Source organism: Podarcis muralis, chromosome 15, assembly GCF_964188315.1.
Source record: "Podarcis muralis chromosome 15, rPodMur119.hap1.1, whole genome shotgun sequence".
NCBI lineage: Eukaryota > Metazoa > Chordata > Lepidosauria > Squamata > Lacertidae > Podarcis > Podarcis muralis.
In genome coordinates this window covers 20954312-20969109 of record NC_135669.1, presented here as the reverse complement: position 1 = coordinate 20969109, position 14798 = coordinate 20954312, and the positions used below count along the sequence as shown (strand labels likewise).

Sequence of the window (14798 nt, the reverse complement as noted above, 5' to 3'; positions counted from 1 at the left end):
AACATTTGGAAACCAAGGCGTGGCTTCCGATTGGCTACAGGAAGCTCTTGCAGCCAATCGGAAGCTGCATCGGACGTTTGGGTTCCGAAGAACGTTTGCAAACCAGAACACTCACTTCCAGGTCTGCGGCGTTTGGGAGCCAAAACGTTCAACTCGCAAGGTGTTCAGGATCCAAGGTACGACTGTACATTAGATACAAATGCAACACACCCTTTAAAAAAGTAAGTGACAAAATGAGGTGAGGAGAGCAAGCACTTGCCACACCAGAATAAGCTTTAGAACCTGTGGACTGCCGTTGTTGCTGAACAACAATTCCCATCACTCTTGATAGTTGGGAGTCCCGTCCTTCTGGAGGACCAGAGGTTCCCCCCATCCCAAAGGATCTAGATCACCCTAGCAGGGCAAGTCTCTGTTTTGGTCGTATTCAAAACTGAATTTCAAACATTTGCCATACAAAACTAAGTCAGAGATTGCTTTTTTTTTTTTTTTTTTTAGCGTAATACATCTTTAATATCCTTTTGTATTTATAACTTCCCGAGTGCATCTCAAGATTTCTGAGCAAGGCAAACGAAGGATGCATCCTTATGAGGAGGGGCTGACAGCTGCCTCAAAATATTTTATGAATCTCACTCTACAGCAGCTGTTTGGGCACATTCAAAAGGAACCTACACCCAGACGCAAAGCAACTCAACTGCAGATGGCAATACTACATAAATCAAGGGACATAACGAAGAAACTTTTGGGTGATGGGCTCTTTCAAAGGCTACACCAGAACTTTCAAAGTGGGACTCAAATGGAGTGTTGATATAAATCCGTAAGTTATCAGTAGTTGCTTTTAAGTATCACAACTGACTCAGAGCCTTTGGAATCTAGAAATGGGAAAATAAATAAACACAATGACAAGCAAGTAAATAATCCAGCCATTGTGGAGAAGCCCTTATACTGCCCTGAATGGGCCGCCTCACCGTGAGCTTTGACTCATTTCCAAGGGCAATTTGGCCTCTGGTTTTTGTACAGCAGAGCCAGGGGGCACAAGAGGCAAGGACGAGGGTGACATGTACTCTGTGTCTTCATCATTCTCCGAGTGCTCTCCAGGCGGTAGCTTTGGCACAAGCAACGGTCTAGAGGAGAGAGCGAGAAGGTTCACAGTCAACAGTGACATCTAACGAGAACAAAATAGCAGCAATCGGCTCTCTGAGAACAAAGTGTCAAACAAGGGGCTTCCAGCTCAAAAATCAGATTCTAGGAATGCAACATTGTGCTGTGTTGTGTGTCACACAGGGCGGTTCAAGGTGTGCCATCTGTCAGGTAGCAGAGGCCTCAGAGCCTCGTGGGTAAATGCAGAAGGAGGGTCAGTTTCAATAAGCTGATTTCTTACACCCTTTTAGGGTTGCGATGCTCTATCTACTCTCCAGACGGGTTTATAAATTTACAACTCTGGGAGTCCTCAGGACATTTTGACTGATTTTCGGGACTGAAATAACTCAAAAACATAAACAGAGTAACATTTAAAAAACTTTAAAACCTCCAATTCAGCTAAATTAATGCAAAATATCTGATCTATTCTATAGTTCCTGCACTTTATTTTATTTAGTTTATATTTCCACCCCCTGCCCCTCTAAGGAGCACCGTAAGTGACAAATGCAAGAGAATCCACATGCTGAAACTAGCAAGGCTGGAGGTCTGCATTCATATACAATACAGTGGTACCTCGTGTTACAGACGGGATCCGTTCCAGAGGCCCGTCCGTAACGTGAAATGCCCGCAACTTGAAGCGCTGTGTCTGATTTGGCGCTTCTGCACATGCATGAGCGGCGAAACCTGGAAGTAACCTGTTCCGGTACTTCTGGGTTGCTGCAGGATGTAACACGAAAAGACACAACATGAAGCGGATGCAACACGAGGTATGACTGTACAGTAATCCATCTCAGAAATGCACCCACTGATGACTCTTGGTATACATCAATTGTACACTGGCTGCAATTCAAAGAAATTTCTGTCAGCGAAGCCCCCGCTCCAGAGCATACCTTACAGCAAGAGAGTAGATGGCGTTGGCAGAAGAAGAAGGTTTTATTTTAGAATGTTCACTGTCTGAGCCAGTTGGGACCCCGCCAGGTTGATTCTGCAAGACAAATCAAATACCAGCACTGACAGATGGTCTGAAAGAAAAGGGAGACATCCCCATGCAGCCTACGTTTACCTTTTCATGGTAAGAAGGAATTCCTAGGGGTTGCTTGTTACCCAATCTAAAGGGCCGTATGTCAGAAAGACTTGCTTTGCAATTTCGAAACAGCTACTGGCTGGAAACTTGCTTGGAAAAAAAATATGACCAAGCAAGCAGGGCAAGGGGTAAAAAAAAAACCCCAAGCTTTTTTTCCTTGCTTGCTATTATGGGCTGCTTGCTATTATGGGTAAAGCATACAGTGTTAGGAAGCTGGTTCAGTGAGATTATAAAAAACAGTTCCCTGAGTCCAGTAGGGATGTTCTGGACAAACCAGAAACTGTTGGCTTAGTGGCTAAAATATTGCTCTTGTGTAGTGCCTCCAGTGACCCAAGTTGCCATTGTTGGGTGTGTGTACCTGTGGTTTCAGTGGACAAGTACTCTTCACACTGCTTCCTAGCCCACTCAAAGAACTCAACTGCAACTGGCATTACAGGAGTTTTTCCATGTTAACTGTTCGGTTTAATATGTAATGCTACAGTCCAGTTCATTCTAGGCCTTCTCTGTGTCTAGGTGGGGTGAGAGACCACAGACACTTGCACACATTCACCTAACACAGGAGACCTGAGAATTCCAAGCCAAATACACGCACCATTTGTGCAACCCTGCCCCTTTCGATTCATGCACAGAATGAGAAAGGTGAGATAAGATCCCAGAGATGTCAGTGTCTACAGCCTACATCTCTGCTGGTTATGCTGCACACATGGTGGGGAAGGCATAAAACTGATACTGATTCACCCCCCCCCACACACACACACCCTCCAGAGGAGTTCCAGCTAAGTTTATGAACCAACTCACAGGCAAACATTGTTCTGTGAGATCTCACTAGGTCAGGGTCAGCGGGAAGGAGCTGGATTCCCTCCTCCAAAATCTTTGATCTAACACTTAATGAATAATAAAGGTAAAGGAACCCCTGACCATTAGGTCCAGTCGCGGACGACTCTGGGGTTGTGCACTCATCTCACTCTATAGGATGAGGGAGCCGGTGTTTGGCCAGCATGACAAAGCCACTTCTGGTGAACCAGAGCAGTGCACGGAAACGCCGTTTACCTTCCCGCCGGAGCGGTACCTATTTATCTACTTGCACTTTGACGTGATTTTGAACTGCTAGGTGGGCAGGAGCAGGGACCAAGCAATGGGAGATCACCCCATTGCAGGGATTCGAACCGCCGACCTTCCAATCGGCAAGCCCTAGGCTCTGTGGTTTAGACCACAGCGCCACCCACATCTGAATAATACAGAGCAGCAATTTTCCACGCAGGGCGTATGAATGTGCAAAACGAACATGGCCGCTGGCCTGAGATGCACTTACTGCCGGGGTGTCCAGGCTGAGAGTGCTCCCGAGCCTGTGAGTGTCAGCTCTGGAATCCATCTGAGAAGGCAGCGAGAATGGAAGCGAGTGCCGGTTCGTCAACTCCCGACTTGCCCAAGGCTCGTTGGGGCTTAGGGCTACAGCTGGAGCTTTTGGAATCGGCCGCAACGACCAGAGGTCCCCCTGGCGGTTACAAGGCACAGGGGGTAACTTGTCCCTGGTAGGACAATCTCCTGGAGTGCAGGGCAGAGGCCGCCTCTGAGACCGACTCTCAGGCCCAAGGGAATGCGGCCTGTCCGGAGGTGGCGGAGGGGGGAGATCTCGATGTGTCGGAGGGATCGGCAAAGGTTTGTCCTTGTGGAGGGAGCCGGGTGCAGCCTAGGAAAAACAAAGACCAGTAAGTAAGATGGGGAAAGCTGGCAAGTGAAGTCTAAGCTTGCAATCAGAATCCTGGTGTCCCACAAAAACTTGAACCCGGTAGCAACTGCAGGGTAACAAGAAACTGAGGCACGTCCCGAGAGCAAGCACCACTAAATGGTTGTACTGAGTAACACGATATCCATCAGTACGGTGGCCAGGAGTGTCAAACGCCAGTCAAGATGGCAAGCCAATGCGTACCCTGGTTTGCACCCAAGGAAGAAATGGTCCAGATAGCAATATAATGAAACACACAAGGCAGCTTCCACACAGATCTCCTTGGATAAAAGGAAGATTACCCCATTCGGAAAGAGGAAGGTGTCATTCCTACTTTCACCACTACAAAAGAAGACAGGTGGAGTTTGTACCTTACAGGTGGTCCCTGGACTAGAAGCTCCTGATGGATTGGACACTCGTTGCTGCAGAAGGTCTAATCGGGGAGGTACTGGGGGGAGCGATGCCTGAGGAGCCATTGAAAATGGAGAAGGAGGACGTTCTACCTGCAAATATTTCAAAAGAAGCCCTGGTTAAAGGTGTTGGGGTGTGTGTGGGTGTGTGTGTGTGTGTGTGTGTGTGTGTGTGTGTGTGTGTTAATAATAAAGTTCCCACTGCCTGAGGCTGTGAGCTAGCAATTGACCTTGAACACAGCGCTGGGCATATAGAGATACGCTGAATTTCCCCCACAGCCCTGATACTTTATTTCAAAAGGAACATGCTCTGAATATAGACTTGTCACCAACAAGTCTGCACACCACACTGCATGCCCACCTTGGGCTGCCCATGAAAAGCACATCTACTGTAGAGTGAGAGGCAAGGGTGATGGCCACTGTTTCCAGGAACTCATAATAATAATAATAATAATAATAATAATAATAATAATAATAATAATAATAATAATTTATTATTTATACCCCACCCATCTGGCTGGGCTTCCCCAGCCACTCTGGGCGGCTTCCAAAAGAATATTAAAATACTATAATACATCAAACATTAAAAGCTTCCCGAAACAGGGCTGCCTTCAGATGTCTTCTAAAAGCCTGGTAGTTGTTGTTCTCTTTGACATTCTGATTGTGGGAATTTTTTTGGGGGGGGGGGGGTGAGCTGAGAGTTTGCTTGGACCCTGGGTGAGAACCTGGAAGCTGAGTGGGAGGTGTGTCAGAAGGAAAATGAATTTGTGCAGATTCTTTTATATTGGTAACGTTGCATCAGCATAACATTTTTATTTGTAACCGTGCATTTTTGTAATATTTTATTCATCTGTGGTTGCTTCGGTTTCCTGTACACTGCTTAGAGAGGCTTTCAATATATTAAGTGGTATAGAAATTAAATAACCAAACAGGCACTGGATTTTCAACCTGGCTTTTTTTTTTTTAGCCACTAGATGGCGTGCTCTGTCATCATGAGCACAGGCCCAGCTGACACAGAAATAGGAAATACTTGTGTAAATGGTCTCTTGCCATGATTATGTGCTCAAAACAAGGAACAACATGGTTCACATACAAGTCAAACCAAATGCCAGAAGTCTATATGCAATTATAAAATTGCTTTAAGGTAGGCCAAGGTTAAGAAGCACCTTCTCCAGGTATGGATCCATTTACAGCCAAAAGCAGCTTGATCCATGTGCGAGAGAATCACTGGGCTTGGGAGAACCATGGAATTACAAAACAGAGCAATGCAAAAGGCTGCTAAAAGGAAGAAGACAAACTATTCCTATTACAGTGGTACCTCAGAACTCGAATGGCTCCGTTCCCAAACATTTTGGCTCCTGAACGCCGAAAACCCAGAAGTGCTCTGGTTTTAGAATGTTCCTTGGAACACGGACATCCAACGCGACTTCCACTGTGCAAAAACCTAGCTGTCGGCCAATCGGAAGCAGTGCCTTAGAACTTGAACGTTTCGGAAGTCGAACGGTCTTCTGGAACGGATTATGTTCGAGTTCTGAGGTACCACTGTATCTTATTAATCTTCTTTTTTTCTTTTTTCTGACAGAGAGTGTTAGAAGCTTGGTGGATCAGGGAAATGCTGTGGGTGTACATAGCTTGAATTCACTAAGGCTTTCAAAGTCCCCCATGATATTCTTGCAGAGAAGCTTGTAAAATGCAGGCTAGATGATGTTACTGTTAGGTGGATTTGTAGCAGGTTGACTGACTAAACCCAAAGAGTGCTCACTAATGGTTCCTTGCCATCCTGGAAAACTGGGGCAAGTGGGGTGCTGCAAGGTTCTGTTGTTCAACATCTTTATAAAAGACTTGGGTGAAAGAATTGAGGAAGGGGTAGCCAATAACTCAGAAGATTGATTCACTATTACCTTAACAGATTGAAGAACTGGGCCAAAACTAACAAAACAAATTTCAACAGCGATAAATGTAAGGTTCTACACCTAGGCCAGAAAAGCCAGATGCAGGATAGGGGACAACTGACGGCAGCAGTACCTGTGAAAAGGATCAAGGGGTCTCAGTAACCCCAAACTTAATGTGAGTCAACCATATGATGCAGCAGCCAAAAAACCCTAATGCTCTGTACTGCAACAGAAATATAGTGTCCAGATCAAGCGAAGTACTGGTATCACTCTATTCTGCCTGAGTCAGATACCACCGGGAGTATACTTCTGGGCACCACAGTTGAAGGAGGATGCTGACAAACAGAAAGGTATGCAGAGGAGGGTGACCAAGATGATCAAGGGTCTGCAAACCAAGCCTTATAAGGAACGCTTGAAGGAGCTGGGTATATTTAAACTGGAGAGGTGATATGATAAGCTATCTTCAAATATCTGAAGGGCTGTCACATGAGAGATGGAGCAAGCTTGTTTTCTGCTGTTCCAGAGGCCAGGACCAAACCAATGGATGCAAATAACAAGAAAGAAGATTCCAATTAAACATCTGGGAGAACATTCCGACAGTAAGAGCTGTTCAACTGTGGGATGGTCTCCCTCGGAAGGCAATGGGCTCTTGTTTCCTTGGAAGTTTTTAAGCAGAGGTTGGATGGCCATTTGGCAGGGATTCTTTAGGTACAATTCCTCCATTGGAGGCAGTTGGACTGGACGACCCGTGAGGCCTGAGGCCTCTTCCAACTCCACAATTCTATGATGGTATGAAAAAACAGCCTCATGAGGACCAAAACACACTGGGTGCAATGCATGCTCTAAGTGACTGTTGAAAGGGGACAATCAGAACGGAATGGTGTGGAGTAGAATGGGCATGGCTGGCACACAGGCATCTTGAACAGGAAAGCTCCACACTGTAACATTTTGTTGCAGATCCACATATATATATATGTGTGATAGAGAGATCTCCTGGCAGTGGTTTGTAGCCAAGGTTTCTCACTCAGTCATTTCTTTCTACAAAATGATGAAGGAAGCAAATTTGGTGATTCCTTCTCCCCCTTGCAACCCCCTGCCCCCTCCAAAATCTGCTCCAGAGGATTAAGGAAATCATACCATCACCTGAGCACCACCACTGGATCTACAACTTGCATTTGAATCCAGGAAGTCTTAAGCCACCCAAAAGGACAAGTGAGATGTTAGGCAAGATCAGCACACACAGCTCATACTGGAAGGGAGTCAGGTTCCAGGGCATGATCTGAAGGCAGATGCAGCTGCGACCTTGCTGAAAGCAAGCAGGTCTGGGGTGAGTCAATGCCTAGATAGGAGACCTCATGGGAGCTACATGCGATACCACCTTGAGCTGAAGAAAAGAAGGATCTAAATAAAATAAAATTACCTTTGCGCCAGCCAGTTCCTTCATCAGGAAGAGTGATTCATCAGCCCTGTCATCATCGTCGTCATCATAGTTTGGGGAGGGAGCCCCCTCGGCCCCTTGCCGCAGGAGCCCTCCCCCTCCTCTGGGATCAAACGGGTCCACGACAATGGGCTCTGTGCCTTTAATTTCACATCGGCAGAACGGACAACCCTGGCCTTCTGATTCCTGCGGAAAAAGAGGAGGAGAGATGATTGGCTACAAGTTTGTTGTTGTTGTTATATTTATTTATACCCTGCCTTTTTCTCTGACAGGCCTCAAGGCAGCCTTCTCACCATGGTGTACCCATGGTGAGAAGAAACCTTGTCAGTAAGAACATAGTAATGCCAGCTAGAGGAAAGAAAAGGAAAATCGAAGTGCCCCACAACTGCAGCATTTCTGCTAGAACTATTCTTTGTCAATGTCATAAAAAAGTGTTTCATTCTCTCTCTCTCTCTTTAGAATAGAACTTGTGGACACTGAAGGAAACTGAACATCGGGAGAGACAAAAGTTAAACGTGCAAAGTTAAACGATAAAATTCATTCCTGTGAGAGGCAGTGATGGCCATCAATGTGGATAGTTTTCAAAGAGGATTAGAAAACTTCATGGACGATAAGGCTATCAGTGGCTACTAAATAACAATGGCCATGTTCTACTTCCACTGTTGGGAGTGCTGGTCCTCCTCAGAGTAGACGCTTTAAAATTAATGGGCCTAACTTAATCCATTAACTTAACTGGGTTGGCTACAACCCAGTACGGCTCTGAATGCCAGTTGCTGGGAATCGCAAACTGGGAGAGTGATGTGGTTGTGCTCAGGTCCGGCTTTCAGGTTTCTTCTAGGTACCTTAGTTGGCCACGGTTAGAACAGGAATGTGAACTAGATAGGCCATTGGGCCTGATCCAGCCACCAGGCTCTTTCTGTGCATAACTGCTTATTTGCACTGAAGACAACATGGCCTAAAGACAACTCCCAACCCCCACAGAGACACCTTTTGTAGACTTGCCGGTGTCTGCTTCATCAATACACAACATAAGCATAGGCAGGTCATCCCTGGCATGAAAGCTGCGGAGGGCCAAGGCCTGCTTTGAAAGGAAGCAAATTCCTTACCTGCCAGGAAGTGAGGCAGGAAGTGCACATGAGGTGGCCACAGGGTTCTATCTTCACATCCTTGTCATTTTCTGCACAAATTTTACAGAGCTGGAAGGTGGAGCCCATCTCACAGTACAATTCATACTGTTCCTAAGAGCAAGAGGGAAAAGAACATGTGAGGGGGTTTAATAATGCCGCTCCTTGTAATAACTGCCAGATGACCCAAATGTACGAGGTGGTAACATTTGTGTTCTTTACTATAACCAAGAGCGTCACCTAGATGGCTTTCAAAATCCCAGTGCTGGCAATGAAAAATTTAAGGCATGCACTTTTTTTAAAAAAAGGCCTAACCTATGGCCACATATTTTCTCCTCCAAAGAGGTAGCAGTCAAAGGTCACCAAAATGGAATTGGCCTGATTATACCACCCCACCCCTTAAGTACAAAGGTTTCCAGAGTGGTGCCCTTGGATAAGAAGAAAAAAATTAACATTGCAAGCTCTCCACTCTGAACCATATTCCTGACTGCCCTGGGATCCAATTGAGATTTAATGGTCTTTCCTCCCAAAGCTGAGCTCTGAGTTATGCTTTGTTTACAAGGCCAAAAATAAGTCTTCCAAGCTTGTTTGCAACAGGACCACTGTAATGCTGCTGGCCAACATGTAAGGAAAGAAAGGAATGAAGTTGTGGCAGTCTCTGCTCACCTGCGTAACTTTAATGTGATCCTGGGGTGTGGGCTCACACAAACCGGTCAGGTCAGGATTCTGATTCCGTCCATCAGGATATAAGTAACTACAGAGCAGAACATTGTTTGGTTCAATAGAAATAAAAAGTCTACAGTGGAACCAGATGAATGTGGCACTATTCAGGAAACTCCCTCAGTTGGGAAATATAATGCTTTGGGCAGCGGGGGGTGATTTTGATGAATGATTGTCTTAAAGGCAAGCATCTATAAAATGAAGAATGCTTTTTTAAAAAGCTTGTTTTCTGGTTGCCATATGTGCTAAAACAAAGGTGATGATAAATGACAAGTGCTCTTAATTTCAACTTTCTTGCCACAACACCTTGGCCGAACAACTGGGCAAGGCCACAACTGCATCACAGTTGTGCTCTTTGTGCTCTGAGCACAACATCCAACTGAAGAGCCTAAAAGCTGAAAGGCGAAACTGACACACATTTTAGGACTGCAAGAATAATCTCAAATTCAGAGCCCATTCCAAAATCTGACAATTAAGCATGTGTTTGTGAAAACTGTGAATGTATAAGCCTAAAGATTGTGCAGTTACGTGGTCAACAGAATAGGGAAATGCCTTAAAAAAAATCATAGAGAATGGAGTTATCACTGCTTGATGTTTCAAAAGTACTACACCTTTGCCAGGTCCCAGCATAATGAATGCAGCTGTTTCCATCTGCCTTCCAGGGGCAGGAGCCAAGGAGGTAAAACCTGCATCTGAAGGGCATCATCCTACAGACACACTAACAGAAACGGGCAGGAGTCATGACAAACTACACTGATGAGTTACTTACAAGCCTTCCCTGAAACCATCGATCAGTGCTTGAAAAAGGGGTTTGTTGTGGGGGATTGTCTGGAGAATATTTCCATCTGCAGTGACATAACCAATGGCCCACTGGCCAAGCCGCGTGCAGCTCAGACGGAAAATGTAACTGAAAATAAAAGGAACACACAGACTTGAGGGCAGGATAAACTTGCTAGCTGGACAGAGCTCTTTCTTTCAGATGGAACGGCTGAAACAGTTTCGCCTGCAGATCAAAGGCAGAACCCTACAGCCAGACAGAAAGGATTCAAATTATCTGAAGACCTCTTTCAACATGAAATTGAGCCTTCTTACTTGCAAGGATGCTCCTGACTTCCTAGAGGCAGTAAATTAGTTTTACATTATACAGCAGCTTTCCATTTCTGAAGGAAATACCTAGAAGGCAGCTCTTCGGCAATGTAAAGCAATAATCTCTTTCCCAGAAAGAGATATATATGCAGGACTTTAGGACTGAAGAGCACGTCAAGACTTGCAGCCAGTGTGTTCTAGTCCCTTGGCCAGGTCCAAAGCTACCATGTGGGCTCGGGATATTTTTCCGGACTTCCAGGAGGTTAGACACTTCCTGCACAACTCCTTCACCCACCCCTGGCTTGCCGACAAGAGAGGTGGAGTAGAGACTTGAAGAGACTTGCAAGCGCTGGATTTTGCTTTGGACTACACAACACAGAAGTGATGACTTGGCGGTACATCACTGCCCTAAATGAGCTTTGGGATTTGTTACTCAAGGTGGAGAGCACTCCACACACACACACACACACACACACACACACACAACCTGTTATTTGTAAAACTACCCACGCCATCAGTGACAGACCTTAAACCCTGTCCTTATTTCTCAAAAATGAAGAGCTTTCCCCACACCTCTTAAAACAACCTGCTCTGCAGCCCTATTATTTTTACTGCTGAAGTTTAGGGAGACCAATGGGTTAATGCTAAAACCCTTTATGTCTTGCCTTAAGCTTAGATCTCTGGCAGCAAGGCCACAGTGCCTTCCAGCGGCCTTGAGTCATGTCAAACTTCCTTTGACAAGAGTGCAGCGTGCAGTAGAGAGTAGGATAACAAGAGGCTTCAGAAAGGGATGCTGCCTTCAAGAACTCACCTGCCGGGTTTGTGGATGAACTTCTGAAGCCGTGCTTTGACCTCATCATACGTCAGGAATGCCATGTAACCAGGGTGAGTCACTGCAAGGCTATTCCAGTTCCTGAGCAAAGATGACCATGGCTGAAGGAGAAGAATGCCAACAAAATAGCTTTGCCATTTCAATAGGAAAATCAGAAGTCCAATTCCACCCCCCTCTCCCACTTCCAACCCAAGATGAATGTAAACACTTTGCTTAATCAGACTAGGCCTCTTCTGCTATTTCTCAGGCAGCCAGATTACCCAGGTTTATTAAATAATAACTATTATTATTGTTATTGTTAACCACTCATCTGGCTGGGCATAACTTATGTTCAATGGGACTTACTCCCAAGTAAGCATCCAGTGGATTTAAAACTGTGGCACACAATTTTGTGGGATTCCGCAAGATGAATGTTACAATCCTGCTCTCAGTTATCTGATCAACCATCCTGTAGAATGGGCTGCTTAATATTCCAATCAGAGAACAGAGGCTGGAAGCTAATGAAGCTTAATATGAAGTGTGTGATTAAACTATGATTTGAATTCTCAATGAATCCCAACCTTCTGTACTGACACAGAACAAAGTCGGCTGATGCAAGGGAGCTTTCCTGTCAAAGTTGCTGCAATGAACAGTCCCCTTGTGCCAAAAATGACCCTCCTATTTCCAGAAGTCAGAAATGGCGACGGCAGGTCAACAGATCTAGCTCACCACTAACACAAGAGATAACAACACCATAAGCGTACTATAGACCAAGGGAAGCTTGTCAATTGTGAAGCTTCACCTGGGTTTAAGAAAGCCATTCCCTTTTGTTTTACTTACCTGAAAGAGGCGGGTAAAGATATCAAATTCAAACACTGAAATGTAATCATTGCATGTCAAATCAATAGTAGATTTCAGTGCCATCGCCTCTAGCCCTGAACTTATAGGATGCACTTCATGTAAGGCCTGGCGGAAGGTCTTCCATGGAACAATGGTCCTGGAAGTGGGAGAAAAAGAAGACCTCAGAAACTCCCTAACTCCATATGCATATAGATTCACAGCCACAGCGGAAGGGAGGAATGTGAAACGCACACAACAGGATGCCAAGAACAAGACATTTTGCGTAAGAGAAATGATTCACGCTAAAGGACAAATGGACAGCATCATTTCTAATTTTGAATCTGTTCAGTTAACTGATGGAAGTGGCGTCTGAAGCACTTATATTTGTGTAGTTGCAAGAGAAAAAGATGCGACACAATCTCTCTCTAAACAAGGTCTCTCATGTAAACCAGTTTAATTAGCGGCTTTCAGATGTTAAGCTAGTGGCAAGTTAACTGCGGGGAGGAAAGAGGGAAGCCAATCTATGAGCGAGCATCTTGCTAACCAGCACTTTCCAAGTACCTTTCAGGAGACTGGCAATGCATATTTCATAAACAGACACTCTATTAGAAATGAATGTATGGCCCTGCCTCCCCCCCCCTGCCCCCGTCCAACCACACTTAAATTAATCTCTGCAGACAACTATCTAGAGTTATGACAGTCTCCATCCCTGCATCCAAGGGACATGTTAATTCCCATTCTGCGTAAAGCAGATACAAAAAGACTAATCCAGTGGTACTGTGTCTTACAGAACTAGTAGGAAGTCATGCAATGCCTGGTTCATTTGAGTGATGGGCCTATTTTGCAAACTATTCATCATTGTCTTCTGTTCCGTTAAGTGTCACCCTAACATCAATGCAACACTGCATAAGAGCCAGGACCAACATGCCAAAGACACAGTAAGGCTGAAACAAACTCTCGGGTAGTGACCCTGAGAGTGGATGGTGGCCACAGTGGGAGCTAGGAGAAGTTCAGGTCGTTCCATCTGTTTCTGGCAGAAAGATCCCTGAAGGCGAGGATTGATAGCCACTCCATGCAACCTCCTGTGTGGGCTCCCCCTCGCAGTTCCATCCTATGCTGTTTACAGATGCCAACACCAGCAGAAAGGTGTTTTCTGCAGCTGCTCCACATTTACATGCCCCCATCGCCAACAGATTTGCTGGAGCCAAAGCAGAAACTTATACTGGAAAGAGTACTTACTTTTCCCCAAAAGCTTTTCTCCAGAACTCTGCTGCATCTGCCTTTGTGATCCGGAATGTGTCTCCCTGGAAGAGTCCACTTGGGAAAATGCCTTTCAGTTCTGCTAGCATATGGCTGAAGATCAGGGACAGTTTTGTAAGGTTGCGCCTGCAGGATCACAAACACAGATCTGCCTTGAAACGTGAAACAAACAGCCAGATGGGGGATAGAAAAAGGAGCAGAAAGCCGGATTTTTGAGTCACATTTTGGAATGCTTCTTACAACAATGATACGTTTGTTGCAGTACACTGCACAGCAGTTGTGAAGCTTAGATTTACCTCTCAAGTCCCTTGCAGAAAAGTACAGTATGTTATCTACTTTTAGATATGCAATGGAAAGGTGAGAACGATTTAAGCTACACAGGAGGTTTATTACCAAGCTAGAATTCACAAGCCCTTGCTCAATGCTTCATTGTTGTTGTTTTTTGGTTACCTTTCTGTTCCATTTTCCGTTAACCTGGATCAGTTCAAGATTTCACAAGAGGAAGTTTTTATAGAGAAAGCACCTTGTGATCCCCAAATCTGAAGGTGGTGAAGGGGGGGGGGCAAGGGCATCTGAGGTGAGAGAAAGAGGCTGGCAGAATCAGAAGCAGGGGGAATGAATGGACTGGCACGTAGGGTCCACAATGTATTCCCTTCATGTTGCAGCCAGGACCAGAATTTTGCCAGCTGACTCCTTTACAAGTAAATTCTCACCAAGTTCTAAATTCCTGCCTTGATACCTGAACACAAAAATCTGTCCCTCAAAGAGCACAATGCAACTGTTCCCTTCTGCATATACACTTTTAAAAATGGCTTTCATAGTTTGAAACTGCATATATAAAATAAATCTTTACAATAAAATTAAGGGCTCAAAGAGGGAAGTCCTGGTTCATGGCCAAGGTTTTTCTTTTTTTATATATCCCCGGCAGTTTTTCTAAAGAAAAATAAAACTAAAATGCCCCAGAGAAGCCTGAGGCTTGCTTCCCTTTGCAGTGTTTAAAACACAGAGGAAACTGCAATATGCAAAGACTGGTTCTTGCAAATTTAAGGAGGGTCCCCAATTTTTAAAATGGAACAACAATATGGAGACAACTGGAGTCAGCAGCAGCTGAAGGGACATTGCCGCTGCCCCGTGTCTATCACTGATCTTCAGTGCAGCAGAAGGGGTCTTTCCCTCCCCAACATGCCTAATCTGTTACACCAGACTTCAGCTCACTTCTAATCATATGAGACAGTTTTTTTCTTAAAGCCGTTAACTCTTTCGTTATCTT

The 14798-nt window shown here is 45.1% G+C and overlaps 2 protein-coding genes across 4 annotated transcripts in view; one reads left to right on the top strand and one right to left on the bottom strand.

The window, feature by feature from the left end:
- The window catches only part of MCAM (melanoma cell adhesion molecule), a 66091-nt gene extending 58646 nt beyond the window's left edge, over positions 1-7445 (top strand). The window contains exon 17 of the transcript XR_013390821.1: positions 7435-7445. The gene's annotated coding sequence lies outside the window, so the exon portion shown is untranslated. The remainder of the gene's footprint in view (positions 1-7434) is intronic.
- Positions 1-14798, bottom strand: part of CBL (Cbl proto-oncogene) — a 47494-nt gene that overhangs the window by 6853 nt on the left and 25843 nt on the right. For 2 of the 3 annotated variants that reach the window (XM_028708644.2, XM_028708645.2), the window contains 11 exons: positions 13508-13654; positions 12269-12425; positions 11429-11550; positions 10301-10438; positions 9478-9565; positions 8794-8925; positions 7670-7873; positions 4319-4450; positions 3534-3911; positions 2028-2122; positions 966-1121 (listed from right to left, as the gene is read on the bottom strand). In XM_028708644.2, the coding sequence (XP_028564477.2) occupies positions 966-1121; positions 2028-2122; positions 3534-3911; positions 4319-4450; positions 7670-7873; positions 8794-8925; positions 9478-9565; positions 10301-10438; positions 11429-11550; positions 12269-12425; positions 13508-13654 (1749 nt within the window). The remainder of the gene's footprint in view (positions 1-965; positions 1122-2027; positions 2123-3533; positions 3912-4318; positions 4451-7669; positions 7874-8793; positions 8926-9477; positions 9566-10300; positions 10439-11428; positions 11551-12268; positions 12426-13507; positions 13655-14798) is intronic. The other variant, XM_028708646.2, reaches the window with a different exon arrangement.